The 14,102-nt window shown below is 40.3% G+C and overlaps 1 protein-coding gene across 2 annotated transcripts in view; it reads right to left on the bottom strand.

Annotated features, from left to right (window-relative positions):
• PARD3B (par-3 family cell polarity regulator beta) overlaps nucleotides 1–14,102 on the bottom strand; it is a 433,243-nt gene that overhangs the window by 89,687 nt on the left and 329,454 nt on the right. For both annotated transcript variants that reach the window (XM_075153452.1, XM_075153453.1), the window contains one exon: nucleotides 12,219–12,329. In XM_075153452.1, the coding sequence (XP_075009553.1) occupies nucleotides 12,219–12,329 (111 nt within the window). The remainder of the gene's footprint in view (nucleotides 1–12,218; nucleotides 12,330–14,102) is intronic.

Genomic DNA, 14,102 nt, shown 5'->3' with positions numbered 1-14,102 from the left:
AGCAAAAAAAAATATAGTTTAATAAAATATATAACCTCAACAGAACTATAGCTAACATTTCCAAAACATGTTGCATCCTACTTGTAGAAGTCAAATGCAGACAGGATCCTATATACCTAATGTACTTCTGGAAGTGGGATGTGGTATTTTGAAAACACTTCTCTATACCTCACATGCTGTTCAGTAGCACACCCCCAGAGCTATAAATCAAGGAAACGTTCTCATTTATCCTTCAAACAATCTTCCCATCTGATATATTCACACAAATCATATATGGTGATTTCTCATTTAACACATTAAAAGATGGATAAACCTAGAGTGCAGTGCAGCCATAAAAAGGGTTAACAGCCCAAACAGCTCCTTCCAGCTGCAGCTCAGACACAGGATTGAGTTACTGTGGCTTAACAAGTTATTGTGTTTCTGCTGAGCTACTGTCAATGACCACATATGTATTCGCCGCCTGTGACAAACACAATGTAAAACGCTTTAGCCTGACATCAGTGACAGAGATACTGACAGGCAAAAGCTGGCTTAAAAGACTGCAGCGCACGCAGAGTGAGGCAGCTGCAGGAAGGGATATGGACCACCTCAAGAAAACTCCAGAAGAGCTGAGCAGAAGTGACTTTTGGAGCAGACCCAGAAATGCTTTTGGGAATAGAATGAGAGGGCTAGGAAGAGCCAGAAGAGATACCCCTCATCTCTTGGCCACCAGGTGGAAGCTGGGTGGGTGGCTGGGTTGTGAGTGGGGAACAAGAAAATGCTGAAGCTTCTAAAACCAGTGCTCTAAGCCTCTGTGAAAATTAAAATGCAGGACTTAATGTCACCAGCACAGTAGTCCAAAGAAGGCCAGTGTCATTAAAAGCCGTGGAACCCAAAGACTGCCTTCAACAGGGAAAAAATAGCAAGATAAAACAAACAGCCCAACCTGCAGTTCTAGAGGGACAACACAGCCCTAGCTCAACAGGAGCTTTGCACAGTGAGTCACAGTCTAACAAGCCATCACCTTGGATCAGGACAAAACTCGAAGCAGCATGTCCTCCTGGCTCTGCTACTCCAAGCGAGGGACAGGGCACCTGCTGCCCAACAAGAGACATGAGAAGCAACTCAGTGGCATCAACAGCTACTAGATCTGGCCGCAGTGTAAAAACTGCAGGTGGGAAGCTCGGCTGGGCTCTCTTACTCAGAGAGCTGCAAGGCTGCACTTCACATCAGAACAGTTTTGGATAGGGAAAAGTAACCAAACTAGGCCCATGACAAAAAAGCACAAGCTTTCCTGAGGTGTTTGAACTCCTCCTCCCTTGCACTCCCCATGAGCTCTGGGTCATCCTGTTTCTTCTGATTTTCCAGGGAAAGTGTAAAAGTGATGCAACATTTTTTTATTTACCATGCACTGACCGTGTGCTTAGTACTGAGCAGAGCACAAAGAATGACATGATTTGAGCCCCAAGGTGCCTATCTAAGTAGTCAAACACAGGACAGAAAATGCAGTTGCTGACCAAAACAGCGTATTTCACAAAGGGACCTTGTTTTATACTTCAGATGAATACAGCAACATTTCTTGTATGGTGGATTAAAAGCAATAAACTTTGTGGAAGCACAAACAGGTATATAAATGAGCAGGATGCTGGCTAAGTCAATGAAAGATGTTCCGCTGGGGAGAAGGAAGAATAGCAAGCAAAGACAAAATGTATAACAGAAACAGGGCCATAGGTCTTTTAGGATAATTTCTATCCTGTTCGCAGTAAGAGGAGCAGAATAAGGGCAGGTAAGCCAGTGTGTGTACAATCAGTTTGAGGTACACCTAAACTCTGAAAAAGGACCTGATCCTTTAAGTCTTTTGAGATCATTGAGATGCTAAACATTCTTCCACTCATTTGGTTCTTCCTTGTGAACAGCAGAATAAAAGCTGCTGCATTGCTTTTTTTTCCCCACTCATGTGACTCTCCCCGAGATCTACATACCGCAATGATTACTCAATTTACATCTGATTTAGTATCTTAATGCTTCAACTGTGATTTTACATAACATTTCTGCTTTTGTCTCTCATTTACCTAATTCATACATATATTGAGTAACGGGTTGCCTAGAGGAAAGCAGCCTATTTCTGCAGGAGGTCACTTAGATTTCCATTGGGTTTAATGTTTTAATTCCTTTCTAGCTGCTAGCAAAATATATTTTGGTAACTAAAATCTTGTATTTTCATTCATTTACATAATAGTGGACTGAATACATCCTGCCTTCAGATATTCATAAGCCATAATCACTGATGGGAATGGGTATATTTCACTTGACTATCTGAGGAGATAATTTCAGTATAGTGCTTTTAATTTTTTTTATTTCATAATCGTTTTTCACACAGGCATGGTCTACAATGACATTAACGATCTTATTCAAACCTGCATCTTTTATCAGGAGAAGACTCATTTGTATTTTTTCAAGCATCACCTAGGAAAACTCTAGAGGCAGGCACGTCTCATAGCTAAAATAAAATAAAATAAAAATCCACCTCTTGCCAGTAAATTCAAGACATCTGATATGGACTCATCAAGACTCAAACAATATCTAATTTAGTATTATCTTTCAGGGTATTCTACTGGAGGCATATTTGTCGAAAACATCTTCCCCATAAGCTATGCAAGTGTTTCTTCATTCCAGCTCATTCTATTGTGCTGGATTTGAACATCTTCTCCCCCATAATTAGTATCTGTAGTTGTAAACAGTCTTGGAAATAAAAAAGGCAAGCCACAAATTCAAGGAAGTAAGAGACTGCAACTCGGGCTAAACAAGATAGATCTTATAACCGCGTTAACCGGCCCAATGATAAAATCCACCAGGGCTAAACATAAAATATTGCCTATTCTAGATAACCACCCCATATCTGTAATAACACTGAACTGACCAAAGAAGCTGCCTTTGGAGGGTTGTAAGTAAAGAAACAGAGGAAAGAAAAACCTAAGAAGGAGATAGAGATACACTGACCTTAAAATTTAAGATTATGACAAACTGAAGATGAAACATAGCCCTTTCATACTGCAAAACAACAAGTTTGGATAGACAAGACTGAAGTCTTAATGTTCTTCCATTTATTTCAGAGGTGACAGGGAGTGATTACCAACTTACACAGGATCCTGCCCTCTAAAGAAAATTCCGGCTCTAATGAGGTCAGTGCATTTTCCCCCACCCCGTGAACTTCAACGAGAACAGAATTTTACCTTTGCTGTTAAATCTGAGGAAGTTTTTCTGTCTCTCTGTTGTCCACATTAGTTGTACACTGGGTGAAATGCAGCAGATTACGGAAAGCCAACTACTGGAAAAGCCAAGTATATTATATTCTGTATTTTACTACATTATGTTATTTTCTTTACTCACAACTATCCTGAGTTATTTTTTGGAGTGACAATTGCAGAAAAATTTAGGTTGGAAGGAACCCTCTAAAGGTCACCCTGCTTCAATCTTCTGCTGAAAGCAAGGCTGACTGCACAGATCAGGTTGCTCAGCCTCCTGTCAACAGGATGTTCCTTGTTTTGTGACAACGTGGATTAGATAGCAGAATCACTCCAGGTTTGTCAAAATTACTTTGGCATCTTTCACCTGAGACATTCTGATGCCTTTAAGAGCTCCAAGCTCCTCCTACAAAATGGCCTTGAGTCTGCAGGGACTTTGCAGACCATAGGTAAGTTGCAGGCCTAGTTCTCAACACTGATTTAAAGGAATTCTCAGGCTGCTGTAATTTGTACTTTTCTGTTAAATGATAAGTAAGGTGCTGTGCACATCATATCTGAGTCCCTTTTGATAACATTAGCTCATTCTGGAACAAATAATTATGAAAAGAGAATCAAAATAACAGAATACTCCTAGAAAGCAAGATTTAACTTTGCTTGTATTTTAGTCATTGGGAACTTAATGTCAGGAATGGAAACAATACCAATTGCAGTCAAAGCCACAGATTCACCTCTCCAACCAAGACATCAAGCAAATTATTTCAAAGAAGTTCATCAGATAAACAGTGAACAAGTATAAAGTAACTGCAGTGTACCTGCAGAAAAACTATGGGGAGAGAGAGACATCAGTCTATGAACTTATTCATTGCCACTGACTAGCTCAGCTCCAGCAGTTGCTGTAGTAGGTATCAGTCAAAAACACTGAGGATTGTAATACTGTCTTAAGAAAAATACCAGAGACACTGTAATGACCATGGGAAGACACAACATTAACTTAACACCTCATGAAAACCCAACATCCATAACCACGTGCAGTAACATAGCTCAGAACAGACCCAGGAAGACTGACACCTACGGAGTCCCCGGGGCCGCCTCCTTCAGCCAGCGGCTGTTCTTGGAACACCTCCTGCATAGATACTCGCAGCTCCACTTAGCTCGTGAGACCTCGTGAGTTCACACAACCATCTCCGCAACTGCAGAAACATTATGCCTTCATTTGAATGAAACCCTAGCAGTGGAAGGAGCAAGCCTAGCTCCATGTGATACAATATTCCATGCACATTTCTTTATTCTACACATACGACATTGAACCTGGAGCCTATTGAACAGAATCTCTCTGTTAACAGGAACAGTCTCCATCTGTTAGCCTGGGATTCACTGGTGGTTTCTAATTAACAGACCCGGATTAGAAAGCAAAACCCAGCTTTGACTGAACAGACAAAGCTTTAAGACTTTCAGTTATTTTGGTTTAAGCTCACTATTCAGAATTACACATGCAAACTGATTTCCTGCCTGACTGTCTATCCTCACGAGTTGTTTTCTCGTTTTTTTCCCATTGGTAAGGGAGTGAGAACAGGAATTCTGTGCCATGGCACTACTTCAAAGTGCATGCCAAAGATTTATGATAGACTGTCATAAATCACATATGGAAGGGCAAGGAATGAAATGCAGCTTCCAAGTCATTCTTATGCCCTTATTGATTTTGGGGTAGGTAAGAGCTGAGCTACATTCAGTACTGCATCAAAGAAATCCCTAGGCCAGATTAGTCTGTCTCCTAGAAAGCACTCTATTACCCAGGTCGGCTAGTACACTGGCTAGTTTCGCTGTATTAGTTTGGCCTGTAAAAGTTTCTAAAGTATTTCTGTTTTATAGTGTCATTTTAAAAAACATCAAGTAATAAAACTCCCATATATAGAAAAAAGAACCACGCATTGGCCCATTTATGCAAGCCAGGTCATTGCCCCCAAGCTACTCTGACCTTTTAGGTGGGCAGGCGGCACAGCTTGTGAAAACCAGTCTCCAGAGCAAAGTGAAACCAGTGCCTCAATGAAGGGCAAAGCAAGGACGCTAAATGGCTTGGATGAGAATCTGGGTGCTTAAATTTAGAGGGCACAGCTGTGACACCTGGAAAGTGCTATTTCCAGCAGTCTCCGATACCTGGAATAGTACCGTAATAGTTAAAGAAAAAGGCCAACTCCTTGCGCCATTCTGTTATCCTCAATTCTTAGTATTCTTGAGCTAGGACAATCTGGGATCAACTCTCAGCCTAATGTTGTCTTAAAAACGTCCTCCAGCAGTGGATCAGCCACATGAAGCAGTGGATCAGCCACTAAATTGCTATTTAGTTATAAATGCCACATCACAACCTGTGAAAGGTAGGTGAGAACCGTCCACCTCAGCTACTCATAACCAAACTCCAATTTCTCAATGATCAGCGGTAGACTTTTATTACATGTTCTGGTATGCAGAGCAGCACCAGATCTAAAATGAGAATCATTCAGAATCAATGGGTTGGGATTAATCTGTCCTCCTGTCCAGTGCAAGTGCTGCCACAGTAATAAACAGAAATCTGATAACTTCATACTGTCAGCACAAAATGAAACTATGACCTTGACCTGTGCAACATCATCCAGTAATTTTTTCATAACTTCAACATACCATACTACACAGCTATGATCTAATAAGAATCTAAAAGTAATTAACTGGAATTTTTGAAAACTGGAGCCTTAATCAAATATGTATTCTTATCAGGGTTGCAAGCCAGCAATAAATTGGGACATTTAAAAAACTGGGATCCAATCCAATCAGTGATCTGATCAGGGTTCAATGGTTATAATAAATTGGGAGTATTAAAACTGGGATCACATCCAACACTTTATTTTGTCTAAACCACAGGACCTAGCTGTGCTGCAAAGTCAGGAATGCTCAAGGAACAGATATACCATGTTGGATTAACCCTTCATAAATAATGATGCACAAGCTCAGGAGTCACAAAAATGTGTGGTTTAGCACAGAGCTTAATGGTGAGAAGACCAATTACCAGCATTTTATCAGAGATCAGTATGAACTATAAACAGCCATAACAGCACTTTTAGACGTGGCAAGTGGATAACACAGGCACAAAAGCTACATGGGGTCGGTAACAATGTGTATGTGTATGAGCGCGCTCTGAGATGTACTACACATTCAAAACCCATACTTTCATTTTTGTAACAGCCTGAGTTTCAACTTTTGATTCAAAACAATTTGGCTTTTCTACCATACTGCCATGCATGCAGCTATTCTTGTTTTCATTTTGATTTCCAGTAACATACAAATTGTCTGTAATTAAATATAATGAAACAAATGCTGACAGAAATGGAATGGCGTTTCACTCAGAAGTATTCTCTCATATATAAGTGGTCTCTAAATGTTGTTTCTGTAAGATGCATTCCCTTCGTACAGGGATCTTGCAGCTGCAAAATTAAACCTCTGTTTGCCAAATATCAAAAACATACGTATTGATTTTTTAACTATGGGAACAGGCAACAAGCATCAGAGCTGATAAGACAAGAGAGAAGCTCTCTTCAATTGCTGGAAGGTTTCCGAAAAGTAAAGGAAATTCAGTCTCTAATATAAAAACTGAAACCATTTAATTTTACCCAAATTTGCGATTCACTGTAACTTAAACATTCAGTTCAGACGTTCAGAAAGCAAGGGCCAGATGTTCCTTCTGTTTCTCTGAGACTCTACTCAAAAACATAATACGATTTAAAAAAATTCCTCACTTAATTCCAATGAGGACTACAAAACTAAGACTGTTTTAACAAAACAACAAACTATTACTACGAACAAGTGCAGAGTATTATTTTTTACATAGAGTGCCTCCTTATTCACCAACTCATATGCTACTTTTTAAAATCACCCCGTTTTCAACAAGGCGCTTCATTTTGTGACATTTTATTCTTATGTCAAGGAAATGTTTGACTCTGCTGGAAGAGAGACTTTGGTCTCAGCAGGAATATTCCAGTAAAATAATCCTAAACAAACAGGAAAAAATAGTTTTCGTTCAATTGATAGTCACTTTATTTGCATTTAAAAGGCAAACAAATTATTATGTGTAAAACTCAAGTGCCTAATATATTTATCTAGTTCGCTTTACAATGATTTTCAAATGTTAGAAAATTAAAAAGCATGCCCAAATGAGTGGGAAAAAGATGGAGTAAGGGAGGAAGAGAAATCTTGTTCTGAGGAAAAGAAAAGAGAGGATCTCTTCCAGTATTTAATAATGTAATGAACATCTTGTTAAAATGATAAATTCTGAGTAATTTATACAGAACACACTAAAAATACAGATTTGAGTCAGCTTGATCAAAATAAACCTCAGACATAGCATTTGCTTTTTCCTTTTATGGGCAGATTCTAGACCTTTGGAGCACATGCTTTATTACAGCCAAACTCTTTGAAGCATGAACAAAATTATGAATTTATTTAAAATAGGGCCTCAGGCCAATGAACCACTTGACTTGTGTCTAGAAGGACAAACCAGCACCTCAGAGAACTGTATCACCAGTTAAGTCTGTCCTTCTAAACTACCTGTGTCATGAACTTCTGACTTTCTCCAGTGAAGTTTCAGTGACATTGCATCGCTGTGGCACAAGGAAAGCTGAAGGACGTACGGGGAGAAAAAGAAAATAGTGAAATTTAGAGCAGGTGCTGACTTTATATTCAATTGGACGCAGATAAGGCTATTGCTAAACAAGGAATACCTAACATCTTAAGTTCCCGTTAACCAGTTGAAGCCTGCAGAAGTAACAGTCATATAATAAAGTACTGGCTTTCAAAAGAAAGGAGGCCTGGGGCTGAGGTCTGGAACGAATTCCTAGCCTGACAGGGACTTTTTAGGAACCTGGACAAGCAGCTGCACTGCCTGCATGGCAGATTCTCACCCACAGGATGCTTTTTTTTTTCCCTGCCAGATTTTCTCTCTTCTACCTCAACTGTAGTGCTTAGGGTCAGGCCCAAGCTTCCCTAAAAGCAATGAGCACAATGAGACCTTGATCTTGGTGAGGCTTCTTAGGGAATACAAGAAGTAAAATAATAATGATGTCAGCATTTCAGTGCAGGATGTGGAGCTGCTTCAGAGAACTGCAGCTACAAGGCAGCACAGAGAGCTGTACTGAAAACTGAGAATAGGACAATGTGCAATGGAAGTAGAAATTACTAGGCTAGAGAAATACTAAATTTATTTTCGCTTTTTAAGGTTCAAATGTGAAACTTGGCGGCCCAGAAAAGGGGTTGCCACGCAAATCTATGCTGAGGACCAACGTGCAAGCAAGTCCAATCCTTTTGGGAAGCATCTGCACTACAGAGCGAGTGCTGTGTACTCTGCCTGCATACGCCTACTAGCTCTAACACATTCTGGATGTGCCAGACTTGTTGCACATGCACCATACAATTCCTTCTCTGTGCAAGCAGGAAATCCAACCTATTCTGAGCATGACGGACTTGCGCTCATGCAGCACACCTACGTAAGATCTGATGTTTCCTGTCAGAGCCAGAGTCACTGAGTTTGTACTGCACAGCCAACCCATAATTGTGCAGTGAACACATCTGACATTTCTGCACGTCTGTAAACCTTGTCAAAATTTCTGGAAGAAGGCTGCATCCTTTACAGCAGGCCTATCCCTGGCATTTTGTGAGATATTATTGTAACTATCCAATATCAATCAAAAAACTCTTTGCAAAACTTCGAGAGACGGCCTGCTCCTGTAAACTGGAAATGTACTTCCTACTGAAAAATACTTCTCAGCTGAGATCTTGGAACAGTATTCTGTTTTTTGGAGAGCTGCCAAGCATATATTGCATGCAAGACCAACATCCAAAACCATGCGAGGTCCACAGCTGCTAAGATGCTGAAATGCACTTGGTCATTAATCCTGTCACACCCAGCCCAAAAATCAACTACTATGACCTCTTCCACTAGCGTCCAAAATGGACAGCTCAGCCTCTGAAAAAAACCTGTCAGATGAAAAATCATAGCATCAATTAGTATGACAGATCCTGAAATATTTAGGCAGTCAGCATTTAAGAAAACTGAAGTTTAAGCAAAAAACCTGACTTTAATATTGTAATTACTGGATTGAGGATCTGAACAAGAATTACTTATACAGCTAATCTTGGAAAGACAAAATTAGGTGCGTGTTTAAGTTAATTCTAAAAAGGCTAAATGCAATTTGTATTTTGTTCAAGTTGTTAAATACAAGATTTGTTCCCAGGTATCGGGACAAAACGTGCTACATTTCTATCAACAGTTCTGTAGTCTGTTCTACTATTACATCCTTAGTATTTTTAACATATCCCCATTTCACTCTCCACAAGAATAGATTTAAAAATATGCCTATATTCTAGTAAGCTTCAGTGAAGCTTGGTTTTATAAATATGAGACCAAGTATGCCGGATTGCAGCTAGTGAAGTCATGAAGCAGAAGATCTATGGGGTGGATGTGCTACAAGGTTTTCTTTGCCAATATGTGCATTAAAATCTTGGACTTGAATTACATTATAGAATTACTAAATCTTGGGACAGAGCTATAAAACTGGTATTTACTGTCTTACTGAGCATCACTAGGTGAACAGTCAATAACTAAGCAAAAGGACTGAATTACCTTCAAGCCAGGCAATGTTTCCTTCCACTGATTTTAATCAATTTCCCAAAGAGTTCTTACCCGTATATGAGAACTAGCTTCCTTATATACTTTTCCTCTAAGAAGCATAAAGTCTCTTCTGTTTTGTGATCAAGTCAAGAAGGGTTCAATAGTCAGCCTGTAGATAGTCTTATGTGGGCAAACATATACAGCTATGCTCTTACTTCATTTAGAAAGTTGAAGCAAATTGCTTGTTTTTACAGCATGTGTTGCATTGCTTTGGGGATAACGTAGGGAAAATTTCTTCGCTCCTCTTCTGTTTTTTTATTTTTATTTTTAAATTTTAATCCCCCAAACATGTAAGTTGTATTACCTAATAAAAAATAGGGTGATATTTCTATTCTTGTGCATTATAGAAGAAGAATCAAATGAGTTAAAAATATCATCTTGGTTCATGTACTTCTCAACACACCTGCTGTTCTCCATTTCAGTCGCAAACTCTTCCAGGTCAAAACTGAAATCATTACTAGAGAAACCAGAATGACGAAGACATCGAGCTGCCAGTTTCTAATGCAGCCTTACCAAGTTACTGTCAATCAGTGACTGTAATTTAAAAAAAAGCATACAACACTAAAGAAATATTAAGAACAATTATCTTATGTCCAATTGGAACGTTAGACCTCTAGAGAGAAGGGTTCATTCCTTGCAGCCTGCCAACATTTTAGTAAATGACACTGGCCCTTTAACAGATGGAATACATGCTTCTTAGCTTGCCAGGATCCTAATAAAAGACACTGGCTTCTTTAAAATGAAGGACACATACCTCTCAAATTGCCAGTATCCAAATTGGGAGTCAGCAGTTTAAAATAAAGGCACTCATCAATCTGGCAAAATCAAGGACACGGCACAGAAATTTTAAAACAAATGGTACAAAGTTTCTCCTGACGTTACTTAACTTAGATGAACTAAATACTTAAACACTGGCTAAGCATATCCAGTAGCAGCACTGTAGCAACTAGATACCTTACTAGCTTTTAAACGATAAATATTAGAAGCAGACTTTGAGGGTTGGGGTTTGGATTTATTTCTTTTCCCCATCAAACTCATTAGCTACCACTTATACGGCTGACCACACGCTGCATGACTCGAATGAAAGCAGAGTGTCTCTTCCCTGGGCACTGCCCAGCACCAGGCAGTGTGGAAAGGCTGGCCCTTGTGGAAAGACTCTGCCTGCCCCAAACGAACCATATTCTACTTTCATTCCATCTCCCAGGAGCAGGATGCTCCAGTGAAGGGAAGAGACCTCTGAAAGCTTTCCCCATGCCCTGACAACCCAAAGTACTACAACCTGGAAAGTTTTACAGCAACTGCAGACACCTCTTGAGAGCCAGCAAGTATGGGCTCTTTAACTTTTCTGATAGCAGCCATCAGAGGGAAACAAAGACCTTCTTCAGCATATCACGAAGTACGTCTGTCTGGATGAGTTGGGGAAGGGGAGAGAGGAGTTCGCTGAGCCTTGTCAGCACTTACAAACTGTCCCCAGTTCCTGAAGGGCAGACATAGGGGAAAGCAGAAAACTATAAAATCTCTTTGCCTGGAAAGATAACGAAGTTGCTAAGATTGGGCATGAAAAAGGAGTATTTTATGAACAAGACAGAGAACTGGGCTTATTCATATCAGTAGTTCCTTTCATTTCAGTCTCAGAGCCTTACCTCAGAAATATGGCAACTCACAGCTAGCACACACCCAGCTTCTTGCCTTGCCCATCTCACCCACCCCACTGCTTGCAGACCCCTGCCTCTTCAGACTGATTTTAACCATTTGAACCTGCTTTCCTCCTGGTATCTCTTGGCATACTCAGCATTTGTTGAGTAGGTATTTCTGCAACATGTGGCTAACCAGCGAACACTGTGCAGAAAAGAGCATACCTAAGTACAAAAAATACCATTTGATGACACAGCCAGCTGAAGCCAGAGGTCTGAAGTGCTGGAAAACACAGCAGAGGCTGTCAGGGGAGAAGGGAGGAGGTCCTTGCTTTAGAGAAGTAGAGAAAAAAATTACTAAGTCAGCTGGTCTTGGGAATGGGCAGAGGTGAAACACATTTTGAAGAAACTGATCTTCACCAGCTTAGCAGAAGTTGGGATCTGAACAGCAGCTACCACAGTGAAGTGCAGAAGACAGACAAGCTCCTGTCATACAGCAGCCCTGACTCGGCCAGGAGACCAGCCTAAAGCTCTGCGTTGCCCGGACCTGACTGCCAGCGGGCATGGTCTGGGACATCTCCAGCCAGACTGGCTGGCTGTTCCTTCAAGCAATCCCTTGCTTTGAAGTTTTTCATCTGACGAACAAAGATGCCGCCACCATTTACTCACCTTTCACGTTCATCTTTCATTTTCTCCAGCTCCTCCTCTTTAAGCATGCCTTGCTTGGGATTCCCCTTCTGATCTGTTTTCCCACTTTTATCTTCTTTTTTCTTTCCAAATCTGTTTAAGATATCAAGGAAGGAGTCAGGGGGAAATAATTACTAGAAGAAAAAACGGTACTTACTCATCATAAACCACAGAAATTTTAGGCAACCAAAACACCATGAGTTTTTATCTTAGTTACTCTAAGTTTCCCATATTGCAAAATAAGTTACCAGTATTAAATGGGCCATATGCAATAGGAAGGACTGGCTACAAATTGATTTGAACCCTGTACTTTCAAAAGCTATTGCTTGAAACAAAGTTGGAAAGCCCCACCAAACCTGAAATGCAAGGCACTGCAGGCCTGGACTATTAATATGGCACATTTTAAAGTGGCTGAAGGTTCTTACCACGGGACAGCTCTCAAAGTAATCTGCAGTGGCTGTGGTGTCAGCACCCAGACTGGACCACGTGTTCTGCTCTTATCAGTAACTATTTTCTGTCATTCATGTCTGGCCTTAATTTAAGGATTTGTTCTTTGTTTAAACGAGGATGCAGTCGGAAAGAATAAAATCTTGCTATATTTTGAGAGTACAAAACTTGACAGTTCATAAGAGCTTTTTTTAGAAGTACTTCTGGGTTTTTCTTTCTGCCTAGTAATATACTATCATGTAATATTTATGCTGTGAAAGTCCTCCAGAGACCCCAATCAGTTTGGGGGTCCCACTGTTCTATACACCGTACAAATATGCATAACATAAGTCTGCTTTACGCAGCCTATAAAAGGTGGCTGAACTGGGGAGCTACATTTCATTTCTGATGGAGCTAGACAGAATACTGCGGTCAAGTATGTCAAATATGCTCATGAATTATAGGCCAAAAAGTATGAAAATCTTCCCTCCTCTTCCCCAATTTGAAATTCTCAGTTCCACAAGTAAGTGAATGATCAATCTGTGTCTTCCCGTGCAAATTAATGTGTCCTTGCATGCATAACAATGTAAAGAAAAGTAATGATTTCTTCATTAAATATACCATATTGCAAACTAATTACTGTGACTCAAAACTGCAAACTCTTCGGTGAAAGTCTGCAGCATTGCCTCGGTGATCTTTCTTTTACCCTTTTTATTTTTCATGCAAGCCCAAACTGCCTCAAGTGGAACAGCTTAACTACTGTGCATACACTTAAGCTGTAAATCATTGACTTTAGGTTTCTCCTCTGACCAAAGCAGAAATCTTACAAATACTCTGTCAGGCTCATAAGTTAATCATCCAAATTTTTTGCGAACTTAATCAGTAATTCTGAGCTTGTGGTCAAATGAAGTTCTTAGGGACTCTGCAGCAAGTCTTCCAGACAATAAGAACTTGGTTAGAAAGGGAATAATGTGCGTGAGATACAGACATGTAGCATGTGGTGCTAATGAGAAGAAGGGCAAATACTACAGGTGATAACATGAGATGCTTTATTGTGGCTCTGCCATGGACTGTGCTGGGGAGTAGGAAGAGTCAGATCTCAGTGCATGGTTTTCTCTTCCTTTTTCTTATGCATGGCAGTAGAGATAGATGGTGTCTTACATTCTTTGAGGGATCCTTTGATCAAAATATACATCCAATCTACAACCTCATCTACAACCAATCTTAAATTCTTTTTTAATGGTCCCTACTCATTTCAGTGCTTCCAGAAAGACAGCAGATACTTTCCATGCTTTTTGCTTTTCCTGAGTATAGAGCAGCACACTGATTCCACTGCTGCTTTCTGAGTTCTAGCAGTCCCAAGAGACTGTGGAACCACAAATGCCGTCAGAGGGTGGTGGTGGCAGTGAAGGCAGCAGTCGGGAAACACAAGGGAGAGAC

This window comes from Calonectris borealis, chromosome 6, assembly GCF_964195595.1.
Source record: "Calonectris borealis chromosome 6, bCalBor7.hap1.2, whole genome shotgun sequence".
Taxonomy (NCBI): Eukaryota; Metazoa; Chordata; class Aves; order Procellariiformes; family Procellariidae; genus Calonectris; species Calonectris borealis.
Note: the sequence above shows the minus strand (reverse complement) of the source record. Positions and strands in the feature narration are given on the sequence as shown.